The sequence below is a fragment of the Callithrix jacchus genome, chromosome 12 (assembly GCF_049354715.1).
Source record: "Callithrix jacchus isolate 240 chromosome 12, calJac240_pri, whole genome shotgun sequence".
NCBI lineage: Eukaryota > Metazoa > Chordata > Mammalia > Primates > Cebidae > Callithrix > Callithrix jacchus.
Window position 1 is genome coordinate 109,499,362 of NC_133513.1, and position 21,919 is coordinate 109,521,280.

Below are 21,919 nucleotides of genomic sequence, written 5' to 3' on the forward strand. Positions count from 1 at the left end.
CACTGATTCTGCCTCTGTGCTTTTGGCTATACCCCCAATTTCTTTTCTTAGCTTGTTTATTCTTTCCTCCATGGTATTGTTGAGAAATAAATCAGTTCTATGGACTATCAAAATAACAAATCAAATGCTTTTCCAGAAGGTATGAGTTCTCTTGAAGGATTGCTTCTATTTCACTGTTTTTGAGGGTAAGCCAAGGTTATACAAAAATGGTATGCGCTGGTAGACTGTTAGTATTTGTTTCTAAGACTGCTGTTATCAAATTTGTGAAAACAATTTAGTTTCACACATACCCGCAGACATGCACAGAGAATTGTAAACTTAAAAAGGGATGCAAACACTAGAACCTTTACTATAATGAAATTAAAGTGATTTTGAGAATTATGTAACCACATTTCTACCCCCTTTCTCATCTTCCCACAACTACTATGGAAAATTTACCTACTCTGTCAACCTTGGTTTATCTATGATTAAAATTGGAAATATATCCTTGGCCCTTTTTTTGCATGCAGTTTTTCCATGGTTTCAAAAAGATAAGGTTCACCTATAAAAGGACCTTTCGTTGCTATCTGGTTTTGTGTGGAACCTGACGGAACTGCCACGGTGAGTCAAGAACATGTTTTCCAGACCTAATTTGTAAGAATTTATCCATTTTCCCCCAGAGGTCTAAATGAACTAGAACTTGCTGGTCTTTTAAAAACTTAGCCAGACTCAATCATATTTTTAATTTCATGTAGATGCTGCTACTCTGGACCCTTTCACTGCTGCTGGGAGCAGTAGCAGGTAAGAAAAAATATGAATGTGGGGCTGGGAAAGATTCACTGTTCAACACAGTCAGGAGGGCTATGGCAGCTGAATTCAGGCCGCAATAATAACAGGAAGCCTTACTTCAAGGAGTAAAGCACAGGAGACGCATAAGAACACAGATATGTGGAGTAGGGCTGTCAGTTAACATCTAAGATGCCCAGTTATATTTGAATTTCAGATAAACAACAAATATTTTTCATAAACAATAAATATGTACATTATCATTTATCTGAATTTCAAATTTTCTTGTATTTTGATTTGCTAAATCTAGCAACCCTAACGTTAAGCCAAGTTAGAAGTGTGAACCTTGGCTCCATTTAATAAATATTATAAATATGGGGCTATATTGTAATATATGTAAAGTATATAAGCATTTCCAATATTATATATTTATATAATATTCCATTATATAGATATATGTATCTCTATATTAAAGATATATAAAGATACACATATACACCACCTACAACTGTGTTACCCTGAGCAAAATTCTTAACTTTTCTGTGCTTCAGAATCTTTGTCTGCAAAATGGGCAGAGTAGGATTTCCCCTCTCCTAGGATTAGTGTAAGAATTAGGTCAGATTAGTAAATCATCCAGCCCAGCACCTGGCACATGGTAAGATTTTGAGAAAGTCAGCCCCAACAACAGCTACTGCTCTTACTCCTGCCATTCATCTGGATTTATCCTCCCTAGAAAAGAAAACCCTTCTTTGGGTTGAGTGACATTCAGGCCTAGAGTTGTGTTAAACGGTGGATTTTTGGTTTGGTTGTTTGTGAATAGCTTCATCACAGGAATGAAGATGACCTGCAATACAGCAAGGACGGGGATATACGATTTTGGCCTTTCCATAAAATTTAAGCCCACAGCTAAACGGTGGCTATCAGAAGTTAAGGCTTAGGGAAACAGGGCTGTCCCTTTCTTGAGCACCTATGGCCCAAGGAAGATATCTGAGTTTAGAGGCTAAAAGGAGTCCCAGGTTGGGACTGGGCAGAGACGCAAGGGGAGTGAAGTGATTCTATGTGGTAGAATTGAGGAAGAGCAGCCTGCCTGCAACAGGTGTGTTGTTTTTTGAAGCTGTTTTGTGAGTGTGTAGCCTAAGAGGGTGCTGAGAGTAGGAGAGGAAGAAAGTCTACCACACAGTGTAATTTAACTTCTGTACCGGAAGAGAGATGGTTAAAAAGAGCACGCTTGTAAAACTAATATCCTTCTGGGGATTGCAGGAAAAGAAGTTTGCTACCCAAGACTTGGCTGCTTCAGCGATGATGCCCCATGGGCAGGAATTGTGGAAAGACCCCTTCACATATTGCCCTGGGCTCCAAAAGATGTCAATACCCGCTTCCTCCTATATACTAACGAGAACCCAAACAACTTTCAAGTAAGACCTATCGCTGTGTTTAGAACCAAGTTCCACCTGTTTTATGTAATAAGGATACTGAGTATTCAAGTTCTTAAGAGAAAAAAAATCAGGCTGTGAAATTTGCATCTTTTTAGATATTCAGGGCAGTGAGCTTAGGTATTATGTAATGTAAATTATTTATAAAAGGTTCATTAACTTCATATTATTGTTTCTTCCTCTATAATATTTAACAAATATTACAAATATGAGACTACATTTAGATATGTAAAGTATATAAACATTTCCAATATTATATATTTATATAATGTCCCGTTATATATTATATATAGGTATCTCTATATTAGATAAAGATATATAAAGATACACACATGCACAGACACACGAAGGCTTTCATTGTATGAATAAAAGATCATTATAATCATTACAAGGTATTAACAGCTTATTATCCCAAGCTGAAACAACTGCAAACATGTGATGACTGGGCAATGGCAACATGGTAATGATTGTGAATAGTGTGGTTGTAAGGGGAGAATCATTATTCACAAGGATCCTGAATCCTAGCACTCTTCTGCTTACTGCCTCCCTCCACATACAAATGGTTCTATTGGCTACCGCAAGAAACTGACGTGAAACACTTTTCTGTCTAAACAGGAACTTGTTGCAGATCCATCAACCATCAGTAACTCCAATTTCAAAACAGATAGAAAGACTCGCTTTATTATTCATGGATTCATAGACAAGGGAGAAGAAAACTGGCTGGCCAATATGTGCACGGTGAGATATGGTCATCTCTCAAGGAAAGATTGTTTCCAAAGTGACAATTAACAACTGGTAAGACCCTGGTCCCAATCAATAAGGACAAGTGCTGGTGCCCACAGCCTTGGAGGATCTTCAGACCCCTGCTGGGCCTGGAGGTCCTAGAGGAGGTCGAGGAGGTGGTGGTGGGAAGAGGGGGCTTAGGATGGTCAGAGCAGTGAGGCTGGCAAGCATTTGGTGGATATAGGCAGTGGTTATTTAATAACTGATTCAGAGGTGTTTCAAAATTTTAGCAGCAGATGCTGTCATACTCATGCACACCAACTGGTCACAGGCCCTGTTTTTTCAATAGTTTTTAATTTGAAGCACTAAGAGGTCTCATTTTGTCTGAACAAATTCTTTTCCTTTGATTTTCACTTGCTCCTTTTTGATCTCCTCTGGTAGCAATAACTTGGAAAACTGTGTAGGTTCTTTATTTTGGCTCCTGTTGTTTCAGCAGCAGTGAGCCTATTTTTTTTAATTTGCCTTTGGCTATGTGTCCTGTCGTAAAGAAGAATGAAAAGACAGAAAATCAAATAGAATAAATTTTTCTAGTAACTCCTAGTGCTTGAGGAACACTATTGTTGATTTCATTTATTCAGATATTAATGTATTCATCAAATCTCTTTGACCTACTGTGGCACAGTGGGAGTAGCCCTTTCTTCAGAGGTGTCAAGAAGAAAGACACAAAGGTCTTCCTAAGCCCAGAATTTCACATCTGCCTGTGGCTCAAACCAAGTCGACTCCAGAACATATGCATTGATCATGAAGACAGATGAGCACCCTAGAGTCCATATACTTCGCAAGTTTAAACACAAGCAGTAAAACCACAACTGATCTTCCAAAATGATTTAAAGCTGATGATTATCGGAGGGAGGGTAGTAATAGATTTTTATTCAACAGAAAAGGAAAAAATGTGATTCTCAGTTCAAAAGAAATAAAGCTTCCTTTGATATGGCTGTGCCATTTATTTCTAAGATCCCAAAGGCAATTGTGGGTTTTTTGGTTTTTTGTTTTGTTTGTTTTGTTTTGTTTGCACTGATTTGGCTTTGACAGCACTATTGCTTTGAGATGTGGTTTAAAATAGAAGGATAAAGACCCTACATTCCAGTCCCAACTTTCTCCTTAGCTAACTATGATTAGCAAATCTTTTCCCTGCTTTGGATTTTTTCTTTTTAAAATGGAAAAGTTAGAGATGATTTCTAAGATTGTTCCATTATTCTCAAATTCTTTTTGGAAAAAAAAGAAGAGTGTATATATAACACACTCAGACAACAGAATTCCTTCCAGAACTAACCTCTATGAAACCATAATTAGCTGCTATCAACAAGGCTTTCAGTAGACATCTGGTAGGCAATGTTTTCTTGTGAAATATGAATAACTCTTTAGTGATGTACAATAAAACACATTCAATGAAAAAATTGATTAGTCTTTCCATTGTGGAAAAACTTATTTACCTTCAATGTATTTATGTAAGGGGTCCTAAAATTGTCTTTCATTCATTCATGAAATATTTATTGAGCACGTACTGTGTACCACAATTTGTTTTGGACACTCAGACTGTACCAGTGGACAAGGCAAACATGTCCTTGGGTGCATTCTGGCAAGGGACAACGTAGTCTTACAGCATTTAAGATGACCTAATGTTCAACTCATTGTGCCACACTTTAAAAAATTTTTTTCTTGAATTAAATGTCTCTGTATCTGCTCCAGTAAAAATCCCAACAATCTAGTTCCCAGTCTGAAGATGGCATTACACTTCAGCAGAGATTATATATCTATAACAGATTATAAGTTTTATCAGTTGCATTGGGGCTAAAATGATAACATGTCAGCCAAGGAGGGAATTTATCCTAGTCCTCCAACATGCTCATTAGTAATTAATAAAGATCCTGAATTACTTATCTGTTTATGATGCCCCTTCCACCAGAAACTGTTCCAGGTGGAAAGTGTGAACTGTATCTGTGTGGACTGGAAAGGTGGCTCCCGAACTGGATACACACAAGCTTCACAGAACATCCGGATTGTGGGGGCAGAAGTGGCATATTTTGTTGAAGTTCTTCAGGTAATTACCCCTGGATTGTATGAAAGCCTATACACATGGTTTTCCAGATTGTCTTTCCAAAAAAAAAGTACCTGAAGATGTAATCATAGATAAAGACATTTCTCTACTCAGCTACGATGTTTCCCTTGGTTACAAAGAAAAATATTTTAAAAATCTAACTTGGGGTTTCATTGATAGCCGGTAATGTCAATATAACATAGCTTTTTAAATTAAACTTATTCAAGCAATTGGTAGTTGTTTGTAATAAATTCCACTAGTATTTGTTTTAATATGACTAGTTATTACCAATGTCAACCTTAAGATTAATCTAGTTTTGTTTGATTTCTTAAGAGAAGCACAGTGATAACAAGCTAGTCTCATTTAGTCACAGAAACCACAGAAAATGTTTACTTGAATGTGGTTAAATAATTGTTTTCATTTTTACTTTCTAATCCAAATACTTGCTTCATCATCTCTGGATAACAACGCTTCATGTTCATTAAGGGTTCTCCAAAGTAAAACAAAAATACATAGCCCTACTTCCACCATATTGAAACTTAAACCCGTTTCCATTTTTCATTGTAACTATTTTGAAAACGCATGGAAGTCACGTGCTTCGGAAAGGCAGTGTATCTTCTTGACACTGAAGTTTTGAAGGTTCTCCCTCTGATCCTCTCATGAATTCGACAATACAGTCGTGTACCACATAAGGATGTGTAGGTCAATGATGGACCTTAGATATGATGGAGGTCCCATGAGATGACAAAGGAGCTGAAAAATTCCAATTGCCTGTAGCTATCATGATCCCATAGCACAACACATTACTCATGGATTTGTGGTCATGCTGCTATTAATAAACCCACTGCACTGCCAGTTACATAAAAGTCTACCACATATAGTTAAGTGCAGTATATAATACATGATAATCATAATAAATGATTGCATTAAGGTTTATACATTTACTATACTATCTATCATTATTTTAAAGTATACTCCTTCTACTTAAGAAAAGGAAAAGTAGGCTAGGCATGGTGGTTCACTCCTGTAATCCCAGCATTTTGAAAGGCCAAGGCAGGTGAATCACAAGTTCAGGAGTTCAAGACCAGCCTGGCCAACATGGTAAAACCCCATCTCTACTAAAAATACAAAAAATTAGCTGGGTATGGTGGCACATGCCTGTAATCCCAGCTACTTGGGAGGCTGAGACGGGAGAATCACTTGAACCTGGGAGGCAGAGGTTGCAGTGAGCAGAGATCGTCTGGGCAGCAGAGCGGGACTCTGTCTCAAAAAAAAAAAAAAAAAAAAAAAGGTCAAACAGCCTTAGGCAGATCCTTCAGGAAGTATTCCAGAAGAAGACCTGTTATCATAGGAGATGACAGCTTCATGCATGTTATTGGTCCTGAAGACCTTCCAGGGAACAAGATGCGGAGGTGGAAGACATTGATACTGATGATCCTGACCCTGTATAGGCCTTAGGCTAATGCAAGTGTTTGTGTCTTAGTTTTTAACAAAAATTTTTAACAAAAAGTTTTGAAAAGTCAAAAAAATTAACAATATAAAAATGCTTATAGAATCAAGGTATAAAGAAATAAAATATTTTGGTACAGGGATAAAATGTATTTGTGTTTTCAGCTAAGGGTTATTACAGAAAGTTAACAGGTTAAAATAATAAAAACTTGCATAAAGAAAGAAAAATATTTTTAAATGAACTTAGTGTAGCGCAAATGTAAGTCTTCAGCAGCGTGCAGTAACATCCTAGGCCTTCACATTCACTCACCACTTACTTGGTGTCTCACCCAGAGCAACTTCCGGTCTTGCAAGCTCCCTTCATGGTAAGCGCCCTCTACAAGTGTACCACTTTAAAATATCTTCTTTTCTTTTTGAGATGGAGTCTTGCTTTGTCACCCACACTGGAGTGCAATGGCGTAATTTTGGCTCACTGCGACCTCTGCTTCCCGGGTTCAAGTGATTCTCCCACCTCAGCCTCCCAAGTAGGCAGGATTATAGGCACCCACCACCACGCCCAGCTAATTTTTTTGTGTGTGTGTGGAGATGGGGTTTCACCATATTGGCCAGGCTGGTCTTGAACTCCTGATTTCAGGTGATCAGCCCATCTCAGCCTCCCAAAGTACTGGGATTGCAGGAGTGACCTGAGCCACCACAGCCAGCCTAAAATCTTACAGTGTATGTTTTTTAGGTTTAGATATATTTGGATGCACAACTAGTTACATTGTGTTCCAATTGCCTACAGTACACAGTCAGTCACATGCTGTACAGATTTGTAGCCAAGGAGCAACAAACAAGCTGTGCCACATAGCCTAGGTATGTAGTAGCCTGTGCCATCTAGGTTTATGTAAATACACTCTATGATGTTCCCACAACAATGAAATTGCTTGATGATGCATTTCTCATAACATATCCCTGTTGTTAAGCAACTCATGGCTGTACTGAAAAACATACTGAAAAGTTTTCTTTCTGACAGTCAGAGTTCGGTTACTCACCTTCCAACGTGCACGTCATTGGCCACAGCCTGGGTTCCCATGCTGCTGGGGAGGCTGGAAGGAGAACCAATGGGACCATTGGACGCATCACAGGTTGGTCAAAACAGTGAAAGATGTCAGCGGGGGTTGAGGCAAGAGAATCTCTTGAGCCCAGCAGTTTGAGGTCAGTCTGGGCAATATAGTGAGACTCCCATCTCCTTAAAAAAAGAAAAGAAAAGAAAGAAAGAAAGCTACAAAAATAGACTAAATGCAGCCTCTGTGTGATCTAAAAGGAAGCGCAAGATGGAAATTTGGTGCAATTCTACTGTTGACCTTTTCACATTTTCTGAATTGGGCCCCATGATCAAAAATCACCATGTTCTGAGGCTTTGTAAAGTCTTCATTGATACCAGTCTTTGGTCTACAGCACTCTGTTTAACATATTTATATTGCATGTGACTAAAATGTGAATGAAGGACATCCAGAGATTTTATTCATGTCTATTTCCTCATTCACAAAGGACAAGTTTCATGAATAAATATCATAATAATAGAATAAACGTTCTATTAAACCCAAAGAGCTGAACTTTGTATAACTATATTCTGCTTCAATAGCAATTGCTAATGAGCTTAAACCTCAAACATAACCCTAGAGTTGTCAGGGAAAAGGTGGCCAGGGTGCCCTGGACTGCCAGTTCTATGTGCTGCTAATGAGATAACAAATAGTATTTTACAAACCTGAGGCTAGCTGCATTTGGCCAGTGAGCTCACATATTGGATACCCAGGTTCTAAAACCTCTGTAAGCTTATAAGAAAGATTCTACCATTCTGGATCTGAGAGGTGATGATTTCAAGGAAGGACTACCTTCATCTTCTGTCTGTGTTCCACCTTTTTGTCTCTGACTTGGTAATTCTCTTTTTAGCCCTTGGGATAAGTCAGCTGTATTTGGATTTGTGATAATCTGGAATGCCTATCCATTAATTTTCTGAAGGGGAGTTCTTCACAGGATTTTCTTTTCCACAGTCTGAAAAATTTACTTCCCATGGCCTGCTTGGCCGAGTGCTGTGCAGTGCAAGCCTGTGGTCTCAGTGATGGTGAAAGCCAAGGTCCTCACCCTTGTGGGAGTTCACAGTCTAATGGGGACTCTTTTACCCTGAGTGGTTTTTACTCCAGTGTGTCCCAGAGTCTGCTCTTTTCTTGTAACTGCTGCTAGTGACCAAGACTATCCCAGTGACTATGCATCTGTAGAGGCAAACTCTTTGGTTTGGGGAAAATTCACTGTAAAGCAAATAGCAAACTAGAAGCAGATTTCCTTTCAGCAAATGATCAGGTAAGAAAGAGCTCGTTCATCTCTTTCCATGCACAAATCGTATGTTACTCCCAATACTTGTACTCAGGGCTGTATTCAGGACCTGTTGTAATGCATGACACATCCTCTTTACTTTAGGCTTGGACCCAGCAGAACCTTGCTTTGAGGGCACACCTGAGGTAGTCCGATTGGACCCCAGCGATGCCCAATTTGTGGATGTAATTCACACAGATGGTGCCCCCATAATCCCCAATATGGGTGAGTTCCTCAACCAGTCCCCCAAAGGGTTTTATAGTTTCTTAGTCTAAACATTAGCATAAACCCTCATTTATTTTTATTATTCTTCAGGGTTTGGAATGAGCCAACTCGTGGGCCACCTAGATTTCTTTCCAAATGGAGGAATAGAAATGCCTGGATGTAAGAAGAATGCTCTCTCTCAGATTGTGGACATAAACGGAATCTGGGAAGGTAGAACTATTATGTATACAAAGATCTTCTTGGGGGAAAGCTTGTGTTTTGTTTTGCTAAACTTGCTAAATCCTTTGAAATTGTACAGGTATGATATTTTATATAACAAAAGACTTTTAATTGTATCTATTAGATATATGCTTTCCCTGGGATAAGTGGGCATGGACTGGGAAAGCAAGTGTATTTTCTGTCAACTTCCAGACACCTAATTCAGGGAATGAGCTTTTATTTATTTAAACCAATCTTTTTCTTCTATAGTACTTTAAACCTTTAATTATGGTATTACCTATTATAATCTTAAACAGTATTCAACTTCTAGTTACATCACAAATCATAAATATACTTTATAAATGACTTTGTTCTGTGACCTGCATGAGCTCACACTAATTAGAGAAATCTACTCAACTGCTATATTGTGAATATGACATTAACTTGGAAAAATATAATCTGTCCTTGATTGGTAATTATGTTTGATTCAAAGGGACTCGAGACTTTGTGGCCTGTAATCACTTAAGAAGCTACAAATATTACAGTGATAGCATCGTCAACCCTGATGGCTTTGCTGGATTCCCCTGTACCTCTTACAACGTCTTCTCTGCGGTAAGCAGACTACCTTCCACATAAAGAATTTGTGAATGTCACTTCTCACGACTGGTGTGGTTTCCTATACATGACATCATTCAATGAGTTTTATACTTTTGTACTTATACATGGCTTTAATTATAGATATGTATTTAAATAGTCATAAGTCAGAGTATAGAAATGAGCTTGTAAATGGAAATTTCCTATGTTTGCTTTCATTTGTATTACTTTTGTATATATTGGGTAAATGTTCAAACTTTTTTTAGAAATAACCCCAACAAATAAAAAGTAACTAGTCTATGGAAAGCTGAGGATCCTGATGAACATGGAAAATGTTTCTTAAATGCCAACCTGTTAAACTATTAATATATAATTATAGACATGTGGACATTTCTGTGTAATTTCATAATTGCCAATATTTTTTTCTGAATTTTCATCTTATTTGATATTCTCTTGATATCTTGGCTGATTTATTTATTTATTTAATTTTACTTTAAATTCCAGGATACATGTGCATAAGGTGTAGGTCTGTTACACAGGTAATGTGTGTCATGGTGGCTTGCTCTTAGTTGAATTCTTTATGTGTAATCTAAAACATGACATCTCTATTGTCTGAATTTTTTTTTTATAAAATTGACTTTTCTTAGCACCATAAATTTTTGAAATCAAAATTTGAAAACTATGGATTCAATAAGAAAATTTTCAGTGACAAATGTGCCAGGTGAAGTCAAAATTACCCAGGATATATACCACAGTGATTAAAAGAGAGGACGCAAATCCTGGTTTCACCATTAAATAGCTGAATTTCTTTGGGCAAAACACTTCTCTAAGGAATTTTATTCATCTATAAATGTAAATAATAATGGTAAACTCAACATATTGGCGAGAGGACTTAATAAAAATACATATGTTATTTGCTTAGCCCAGAGCAAAAAATATAATAGCATTCAGTAAATGTTAGCTTTATGGGAGAGGGAGTACATATATTATTCACACTACAGCTTCCATATACAATAAGACAGAAAAGCCCTCCTCTTTCTTTCTTTAACTTTATTTTTATCTTCTTCCCCAATACCCAAAAATAAGTAATGGAAAAAAAATAAAGAAGCAAGTACAAAAGCCTCAGCTTTCATCCAGTTAAAACTTTGTCTAATTCACTAGTATACACAGTTCTTTTAAATGATACTCAGCACTTGTATAAGAAAAAAATCTCAGTCTTGCAAATTTCTTCACCCTTGCACTCCCTTCTAAGCTTCTCTCCAAGTGAGTGCTGGGGCCAGGTGATTTGATGGTGGTGGCTGATGAGTGTTCAGCAGAGGAGATGAATTGGGAGTCCATGGGTGCAAAGTCCTTGGGCTCCTTTGGACTCTCGGTAATAGCCTTGTCTGTTCTACTGATGGGTACACCGCTGGATTTAGAGATGAAGTCTTGGGCTTGTCTATTCTTCTGGCTCTAGCAATGCCCTCAGAGAGCTTTGGCCATTTCTTCCTGGCTGCCTTAGGTAACACCTGGATTTTGTTGAACACCTGGAACAGTGGGGAGCCCATAACATGATCCATTGAGCTAGGAGTCCACCACTTGCCTTTACTATAGAGTACCCTTGCTCCTCTTAGTGGGAATTGGGACACTTGTCCTGCCTACTTGGTTTCTCCCTCTACGTCTCTTTTTCCCATAAGTCCTTGGTCCAGAAATAAGGGGTATTTTCCTTATTAATATATCTTCTCCAGATACCAGCCTCACAGTAAGCCTTAGGCCAGCCTGGGCATTTTCTCTTCACATAGAATTCTGATCCGAATCTTCCAGTTGTTGATATGCTAAATATGAGCTAAAGGAATTGAAAAAAAGCCTTTTGAGCCTGTTGTTCTCCTAATAAATCCTATTTTGTTTATCAGAAGCTGATTATAACCTCTGTTTTACTTATGCAATCTTTCTAAAATAAATTGTAGCTGTAGGTAGGTGAATGTCTTAGGAGCAAATTAGACAAAAGGCAAAAAATAGATAGAAGATAGACACACACACACACACACACACATATATTCTCTCACTGTATGATTTTTTTTTTGAGACAGAGTCTCGTTTTGTTGCCCATGGCTTAAATGCAACCTCAGACTCCTGGGTTCAAGCGATTCTCCTGCCTCAGCTTCCCAAGTAGCTGGGATTACAGGTGCCCAACATCATGCCCAGATGAGTTTTGTATTTTTAGTAGAGACTGGATTTCACCATGTTGGTCAGGCTGGTCTTGAACTCCTGGCCTCAGATGATCCACTCACCTCAGCCTCCCAAAGTGCTGATTATAGGTGTGAGCCACTGCGCTTGGCTCATTGTATGATTTTTATAGTATTATGTTGTTTAACAGTGAAGTTGGTGAGTTACTGTTGTGAATAATGAAATCCATTGTTAATTTTTGCTGCCGAGACACTATTAAAGTCCCCATTTACCATCAGAACAGAACTGGCTTTAGAATTCTTGAATGGCAACAACATATAGGAAATAGGGCCCTGAATTAAAAGACAGGACACCCTCATTCATCAGCTGTTTGTTTTCACTAGAACAAGTGCTTCCCCTGTCCAAGTGGAGGCTGCCCACAGATGGGTCACTACGCTGATAGATTTATTGGGAAGACAAATAATGTGGGCCAAAAATTTTATCTAAACACTGGTGATGCCAGTAATTTTGCACGTAAGTTTCTATTTTATTTATCTTATATTCTTATTGCTATATCATTTATTATTATGTCCACTGAAAATGTGCATACATGCTTTTCTATACAAAAGCTTTAAACAACCCCTCTGCAATGTGGAAAAAATGCTTAATGCTATGTTCAAGGTAATTACAGCTAATTAGGGTGGCAGAACAGAGTTTGGGGCCTGAACTCTTAATGCTGCAAAAATAAGTTTGTTCACATTCTTCACATTTGATTCTGGTGCTGAATTCAGAAGGCTTTCCCTGCTCCAACCTCCTTATATTCAGTAAAAATTTTCACTGAATAAAATTCTGAGATTTTTGTAAAAGCAGAAAAGTAACATAGGAGAGAGAGATGGCAGATGTGGGAATGGAAAGGCGTTGACAGATTTAAGAGATGTTTAGGACTGTAGGCTCCATAGGTGATAGGAATTAGAGGATCGAGGAGTGGTAGGAATGGGAACAGGATCTGAGTTTCTTTTTTGAATAACAGAGGAAGAAAATTATTTGGATGAGAATCAATGGGGTTACCAATTTTTAAAAATATTAACAACAAATGTTATCTCCTCCCCAATTTGGCTCAGACTATCTCTAAATGGCAAACTGTTGGTTAGTACCAAGAAAACATGCTTTTGGTTTTCATAAATTAATGCATTCCCAAAGGCAATGAAAAGTTAAATTATAGAATTTTGAAAATAAATGTAGAAATGTACACAAAAAGGTGGCAATACTCTAAAATTTAGAGTGAAATTTAATTTATTTTCTATGAAAATAAATTAAAAATGTTACAGTTCACAATTTTATAACTACCTTGTAACATAAAGTTCTTATAACTTTCAAGAATAAATCGTTAGGTTGGAAAATGAAAACTAAATGTATTCCTTAGTCCCTTGGCTTGAAAAATGTCTGTCTTAACTTTGAAAGAATTCTGCAAAGCCCCTACAACCTAGTGTCTATCCACTAACACATATAAAGGAATATCTATGACTATTTCATTAGAAAATTACTAACACACACTATATACAAACACATTATAAATAAATTATTCAAAACTCAGCAGTAGTGGAATCTAAATTAAATTGTTTTTAGTGGTTTTTCTCTGCAAACTGACATTTTGCAATTTTTCTCCCTTGCAGGTTGGAGGTATAAAGTATCTGTCACACTGTCTGGAAGTAGGGTTACAGGACACATACTAGTTTCTTTGTTTGGAAATAAAGGAAACTCTAAGCAATATGAAATTTTCAAGTGAGTAAAATATTACTCTATGCTTTGTGTGTGTGTGTGTGTGTGAGTCTGGCTCTGTCACCCAGGTTGAAGGGTAATGGCATGATGTTGGTTCACTACAACATCTGCCTCTAGGGTTCAAGCAATTCTCCTGCCTTAGCCTCCCGAGGAACACCCACCACCACACCTGGCTAATTTTTGTATTTTTAGTAGAGACAGGGTTTTGCCATGTTGGCCAGGCTAGTCTCAAACTCCTGACCTCAGGTGACCTGCCCACCTAGGCCTTCCAAAGTGCAAGGATTACTGGCATAAGCCACAGCAGCCAGCCAATGCTTCTTAAATATTGGAATACTGTGCATGCATAATGTACATCATCAATGTAAGAGTTTGTCTATTCATTACTATTTGGGAGTAGAGTACTGACATGTACAAGAAAAAGGAAGAAATTATGTCATCCTTGCACCTGAATACAATTCAGAATTCTGTTTCTAAATACTTTCATGCTATTTCCTGATAAAACCATTCATGTTTGCTTTGATGATTGGCATCTGATTTATAATCAGTAATTAATTAGTCTGGCCACAAAACAGATGAGAAAAGATGATGGAATACTCTCATCATTTATTAAACTGTGGGAGGATTGTGACTAATGTATGTCTGAAGTTTTATTAAACTAAAGGTGACTACTATGAGACATTCATGGCAAATGGACTACCACTGAGTTAGCATACATGTCTGAATTTATTTGATATATTAGAATGACAAATGTGCTACCAATCACCTTAGCCAGAATGCATTGTAAGCTCATCTTAGAAGCATAAACAGTATGTTTGTATATATACACACACACATTTACATACATACAAATATATATGTATACATTTATATGTATGTTTATGTATGCTCATGTATGTTTTTGTTAACTTTTTAAATCCTAAGGGGCTCCCTCAAACCAGATAGCACTCATTCCAATGAATTTGACTCAGATGTGGAAGTTGGGGACTTGGAGAAGATTAAATTTGTTTGGTATAACAATGTGATCAACCCAACTTTACCCAGAGTGGGAGCATCCAAGATCATGGTGGAGACAAATGATGGAAAACAGTAAGTAATGAAAATCCAAGGAAATGTGAAATGTTGAGTCTGTACTTATCATTCTATTCCCACTAACAGTCTACTTGAAATTAAACCTCCCACAGGGGATTGCCTACACGCTAGTCACAGTTGCTTCCTAATGCCTTCTGTTTCTTTAGGAAAAAGTCTAGAACTTTAGGAAACAACTTTTGTCAATTTGCAGATAAGTGTGTATTAGCAGATGCAAATTAAATGCTAGAAGGAGAATCCAGCTTCATGATTTAAGTTGAGAGGAATGTTTCCTCTGGCAGCTGTGCTTTGTGCTATCTGAGTGCTTCATGTGTGCATCTTCCAAACTTCCTGGGCTCAGGTAATTTCCACTTAGGTTGTTAGGAATACATTGAATGTTTCAAGGGATAGAAATAGGCTATTCTGAATCACTGGTCTTCTTAGTGAAGATGAAGGTCCAGGAGATAATCCTTGGTTTCAACCAGGACTGGAGTGTGTGGGAGCCAAATGATGATGAAACCAGAAAAGGTGATCTGATGGTAATCATAACAATACCAATACTAGCCCAAATATTTTTGAATATTAGGCCAAATTCTGAAGAAAGGACTGTGCTTCTGTCATTCTATCTTTCCATCCTCATAAAAACCAAATGAGGGGACTTTACTTCTGGCAAAGATGGAGTAACAGAACCCAGATTTACTGTCCTGACTGAAACAACCAAAAATTCAAACAAAGTATATGGAAAAACAGTTTTCCAGAGACTGAACATCAAGCGGTAAGGGACAGTGATCCCTGAGAGACAAAAACAGACAAAATGGAGCCTTGCAAATGCCCTAGCTTACTGCTCTGAGAGATTTCCAGGGTGTGTTACAGGGAGGAGAAATCCAGGCAGAGTTCAGTGGACTCCTTAAGCTAAAGAATCAGAGCTAAAAATCAGAAGATCCAGGGAAGTAGATGTCCTAGGACAGCACACCAGAGAGGAGGAGTTGCTGAGGAAAAATCCCAGAGATATGAAAAGCCCCCCTGAATATTCATCAAGGTACTGATTGGCACATACATGAGAACGAACCAGTTGGAGGTCATTCATATATCCATTTGATGGATTAGAGAAAACAGTTCCCATACTCTTGCAGGACAGGGAATGGTGCTTGTTTCCACCAAGCAGACTGGAAAAGTTTATAATTCAAGGGGCACAGGGTAGAGTATTTTAGAAGGTCTTGCTTTATAATGGAAAATAATTTACCTACATTGAGCAAGATCTGTAAAGAAACTGTCTCCAAATAGCTGCATTATAGAACAAAAAGGTCAAGAATATTTATAAAGATCCAGAATTATCAAACACCTAAGAATCTAAAATCCGCAGTGTCTGACTTTGACTCAGAGATTCCCAGGTATATAAAGAAACAGGAAAATACAGCCTATAATGAGAATAATCAATCAACACCAAACCAAAACTGACACAGATGTTACATTAGCAGAGAAGAAAATTAAAACAATTCTTCAACCTGTATTCCATTTGCTTAAAAGATCAGTAAAGGCATAGCATATACAGTTTGAATGTTTCTCATCCAAAATGCTTGAGATCAGAAGTGGTTCAGATTTTGAATTTCTTTGGACTTTAGGAATGGTTGCATTATATGTACCAGTTGAGCATCCAAATTAAAAAAAAAAAATCCAAAATCTGAAATGTTCCAATAAGCATTTCCTTTGAATGTCATGTTGACAATCAAAAGTTTCAGATTTTAGAGCATTTGGGATTTTTAAATTTTATTTTTATTTTTCCATAAGTTATTGGGGTACAGTTTGTACTTGGTTACATGAATAAACTCTTTAGTGGTGATTTGCAAGATCCTGGTGCATCCATCAACCATATATACACTGCACCCTATTTGTAGTTGTTTATCCCTCATCCCCCCTCACTCCTCCCCCCAAGTCCCCAAAGTCTGTTGTATCATTTTTATGCCTTTTTGTCCTCATAGCTTTGCTCCCACATTCTCAGTGAGAACACACAATGTTTGGTTTCCTTTCCTGAGAGAAGTAGCTCAGGAATGGATTTTTTTATTTTTGGATTTGGGATGCTCAACCTATATAGAAAAAGACCCACATTGAGTCTCTAGAGATGAAAAATACAATGTCACAAACAATAAATGCACTGAATGTAACTAACAGTAGATTAGACATTACAGAAGACAAGGTTAATGACCTTGAAGACATAAACTTTCCAAAATGAAATAGAGAAAAAAATAATTTTAAAACAACATCAGTGATCTGTGGGACAACAACAATAAAGCTTATTTATTTGTCTTTGAAGACCCTAACAAAGAAGGGACAGAAAAATATATGTGAAGAAATACGTCAAACATTTTCAAACATGGTGAAAACTATAAACCAACAGATCAAAGAAAATCACAAGAAACATGAAGAAAACAGCATCAACACACATAAAAATCAAAATGCTCAAAACCAGGTAGAATGTACATTATTCAGGTGATTACACTAAAAACCCAGATTTTATAACTATGTAGTATATCCGTCTAACAAAACTTCACTTTTTCCCTTAAATTTACACAAATAAAAAAATGTTCAAACCCAATTATAAAGACAAAATGTTGAAAGCAGTCAGAGAAAAACGACACATTAGAAGAGTAAAGAAAGAAAAATTACAGCAAATTTCTAATCAAGAGCAATGCACGCCAGGAGACAGTGAGACAACATCTTTGAGCACTGAAAGGAAAAAACTATTAATCCAGAATGTATATCCGTAAATATCTTTCAAAGACAGAGATGCAGTGAAGACTTTTAAAACTAAAAAAATTCCTCACCAGCAGGTTAACACTGGAAGAAATGCTAAAGGCAGGCCTTCAGGCAGAGGAAAATGATACTAGCTAGAAAAGAATTCACTGAAAGAAATTAAGAACACAGGAAATAGGAAATACATGATAAATACATAATATTTTTAATTCTTATTACTAAATTCTCTTTGAAGAAAATGACTCTTTAAAAAATAATGACAGTAGTTTAGAAAGTATATATGTATAAGTAAAATAACAGTGCATAAAGGGCGGGGGGAGCTGAAAATATACTACTGGAAGTTCTTATACCATTTATGAATTGGCATACTCTCTCTTGAAGGTAAGATGTGATAAGTTAAAATATGTGCTATAAATTCTAAAATAATAAAACAACCACTAACGTAATGAAACAAAGGATAATATCAAATAAACCAATCAAGGAGGTAAAATAGAATAAAATACAATCCAAAATAGAGCATAAAAACAGCTAAAAGAGAGCAAAGAATATAGAAGATAAATGGAAAACAAATAAAAAGACAATAGACTTATACCTAACCATATAAATAATCCTACAAAGTGGAAATGGTCTAAATACCACAATTAGAAGACAAAACTTTTCCCACTATATTTTTTAAAACTCAGTATCCAAATGTATTCTAGCTACATGAATGCACTTTATTTATTTATTGGAGTCTTGCTATGTCACCCAAGCTGGGGTGCAGTGACACAATCTTGGTGCAACTGCAACCTCTGCCTCCTGGGTTCGAGTGATTCTCCAGCCTCAGCCTCCCATGCAGCTGGGATTACAGGCATGCACCACTACTCCCAGCTAATTTTTGTAGTTCTAGTATTAGCAGGGTTTCACCATCTTGGCTAGGCTAGTCTCAAACTGACCTCACGAGATTCACCTGCCTGGACCTTGCGAAGTGCTGAGATTACAGGTGTGAGCCACTGTGCCCAGCCTGAAATGCACTTTAAGTATAAAAACACAAATAGATTTCACTACATGAAAGAACAGAAAATAATACACTGTTAATCCTTAGAAAAATATAAATTAAGAACAGAATAAGATAGCACCATAAACCTATTTAAATGGCCAAAATTAAGATTGATAATTTCACCTATTGTTAAGGACTATCGTACAGTGCAGATGGGAATATAAAAATGATATACTACTTTGGAGAGCAGTTTAACAGCTTTTTAAAAACCCAAACATACGTTTAGCTGAGTCGGTGATTTTGGTGTTAGATATTTACCCATGAAGCAAGAACACATATGATTATACAGAAGATTTGTACAGGAATATTTTTAGCAGCTTTTATTTTTGAAACAGAGTCTTGCTCTGTCCTCCAGGCTGGAGTGCAGTGGCGTGATCTTGGCTGACTGCAACCTCCGTCCCCTGGGTTCCAGCGATTCTCCAGCCTCCACCTCCCCAGTAGCTGGGATTACAGGCATGCACCACCATGCCCTGCTAATTTTTGTATTTTTAGTAGAGACAGGGTTTCACCATGTTGGTCAGGCTGGTTGTGAACTCCTGATCTCAGGTAATCCACCTGCTTCGGCCTCCCAGAGTGCTGGGACCACATGCATGAGCCACCACACCCAGCCTATAGCAGCCTTTATTGTAATAACCAAAAGCTAGAAAGAATCCAAATGTCTACCAACAGAGAAACGGATAAACAAAGTAAGGTCTGTCCATACAATGAAATACTACTCAGCAGTAACAAGGAATGAACTAGTGGTACACACAACAATATGGATGAATCTCGAGATAGTTATACTGAATGAAAAGCTAGACAAGAGTACATACACCTTAGATTTCATTTATTTAAAATTCTAGACAATTCAAACTCCTCTACAGCAAAAGCAGAGTAGTGGTTGCCTGGGAGGAGTGATTATTGGAGGGAATAAGAAGCAATTACAAAGGGGGAAAAAAAATTGCGGGGATGATAGATACATTTATAACTTTGATTTTGGTGATGGTTTCAGAGGTGTATGGATGGTGTGTGTGTGTGTGTGTGTGTGTGTGTGTGTGTGTGTGTGAAAATATATCGATTTAAATATAAACAGTTTATTCCAGGTAAATTAAATCTCAATAAAGCTGCTAAAGTAAAAATGTATATCCTGTGAGGTACATAGTTTTATTATCCTTATTTTGTAGATAATTAAATGAAGGTACCATTCCTGAATTTCTATGCAGAAAGTTTGACTCTACAAAATTCTTAACTACTGCAAAACAAATTCAGTTCACCTTTAATCATATATAAATATTGGTGCCTTTCATTTCATGCATCCTTTATAGATAACAGTTTTAACCTTTAATTTCCTGTTCGTGAGGCTATCAGTGAGGAAGTGAACATGAAAGGGAAAAAATATTTTCTGATCAGTTTTTTCTGTGCCTGGTGGCTTACATATGTGAAGGCATTTTATTAAAGAAAAATATTCCAAAGCATCCTAAGTATTGTTTAGTCTTTTCTTTTCTTTCTTCTTTCCTTCTTTCTTTCTTCTTTCTCCTTCCTTCCTCCTTCTTTCCCTCCTTCCCTTCATTCCTTTCTTCCTTCCTTCCTTCTTTCCTTCCTTTATTTTCTTTCTTTGATGCACACAGGAAAAGAAGGCATATTGTTCAATCTTAATGAGAAAAATTAGTCATTTCAATTCAAAGACTGAATTAAAATAATGGTTAGCCACCGTAACACCAGGAATTGGATTTTATACACTGAGCTGATTTCTTATGATGGTGACTCTGCTCTTCCTCAGTTGCATTGGTTGACATGGACTCAGTGTTCAGTGACTGCTCATGACAAATTAGTCTTTCTTTTTCTCTGGGGTGTCTATTTCTCTCCGCTATTGCACAACCAGAAAATAACACTGGAAAGGAGAATTCAGTCTTTTACGTAGAAGAGATCTTCCCTCAGCCATTGTCTGGTCTCCACTGCAGGGTGTGCCCTTCACTCAGACTGGGAGGTTGGGGGCAGAGGTTGTCCTCGTTGTCAATACTCCAGATGTGTGCCAGGAAGAGGAGGTGACTTTGTGTTGTTTTCTCTCCACAGGCTCAACTTCTGTAGTTTAGAAACCGTCAGGGAGGACATTCTGCTCACCCTCACACCGTGTTAGGAGGCTGCTGTTATTTGACCGATGCATTGACTTTTAATAAAATCTAGTGCTGATGCAATACATGCCTGTTTCTTTTGTCCAAAACTTCCATTGTTTCAAATGTATTTGTTAGATAAAGTGACTAAAATCCAAAATTTGGAGTTGGTCAAAAGAACTACTAATGACTGTTGAATTTTGCTGCATATTTGACCTTAAGAATTTGTTTACATGGTACTATCATTATGCTCATTATATTAACATTACTGATGCCATTCTGGTCACTTAAGGCAGTCTTCCATATCCAAAATGACCCCCTGTTGGTAGGCTCACATGGAAAGACTCACAATTGCCACTTTTTCCATAATCTTTAAGTTCTGTGTTTGAGACATCTCAGGGGAAGTGACACACAAGGAGATGGGGACTAGATGGGTCCAATGCTCACTAACAGGTCTACCTGCTCAATGTGGAGCTCCCCCAAATCAGGTACGAGTGGATTTAAGTACCTGAATCCATTAGGGTCAGGTACTTAAAATTAGACCACTTCTCCTGCAGCCTCTTTGATCTTTCCAAAGCACAAATAAATCACCCTCCCGGTGGTCCCCAGGACAGAATCCATGTTGTTTAGTAAACCTTGTGAGGTCCCTCTCGATCTGATTGTCTCCTTGGACCCCAGCTTCATCTTTCACTATGTTCCTTCTGGAACTGTACATTTGGACACTGTCTCCCAAGAGGGTCTTGATCTCTGATGCTGCTGGATGTTGTCAGGAACTCTTCTTCTTCCTGGGATGTTCTTTTCTCTGTCATCCTGTCTGTTAAACTCCTACTGGTTCTTAAATCTCTTTGTAGACATCCCTTCCTCCAGGACTCACCTCCATTATCTTCACCCACTAAGACTTGATTAGGGGCTTCCCCACTATTCTCCTACCACACCCAGACATTTTGCTGTCTCAACACTGGACTTCCCATATTGTAATTGCTTGCTGGCTCACTTCTCTGTATATCCATTTCTAAACTCCTTAAGGAGTTTGCCCATTATATGTGCCTGGCACATGCCTGCCATGTAATAGAAGAGCAAATAAGTATTTTTCGGATGACTTTCCCACTAATGGAACCAATGAATGAATCCACTAGGGTCCGGTACTTAAAATTAGGCTATGTCTAAACAATAACATCCTAAGAAAGAAAGGGGTATTTGTGTTAGGTCT

The 21,919-nt window shown here is 37.6% G+C and overlaps 1 protein-coding gene across 1 annotated transcript; it reads left to right on the forward strand.

The window, feature by feature from the left end:
* The first annotated feature begins 574 nt into the window (after positions 1-574).
* Positions 575-20,792, forward strand: PNLIP (pancreatic lipase). The gene is made up of 13 exons (XM_017963191.4): positions 575-600; positions 735-780; positions 2,026-2,180; positions 2,814-2,936; positions 4,888-5,022; positions 7,484-7,595; positions 8,929-9,048; positions 9,139-9,258; positions 9,740-9,858; positions 12,390-12,519; positions 13,659-13,767; positions 14,686-14,850; positions 20,672-20,792. Exons 2-13 carry the CDS (start codon positions 735-737, stop codon positions 20,733-20,735), a joined length of 1,398 nt encoding a protein of 465 aa, XP_017818680.1. The 5' UTR covers positions 575-600; the 3' UTR covers positions 20,736-20,792.
* The last annotated feature ends 1,127 nt before the right edge of the window (positions 20,793-21,919 follow it).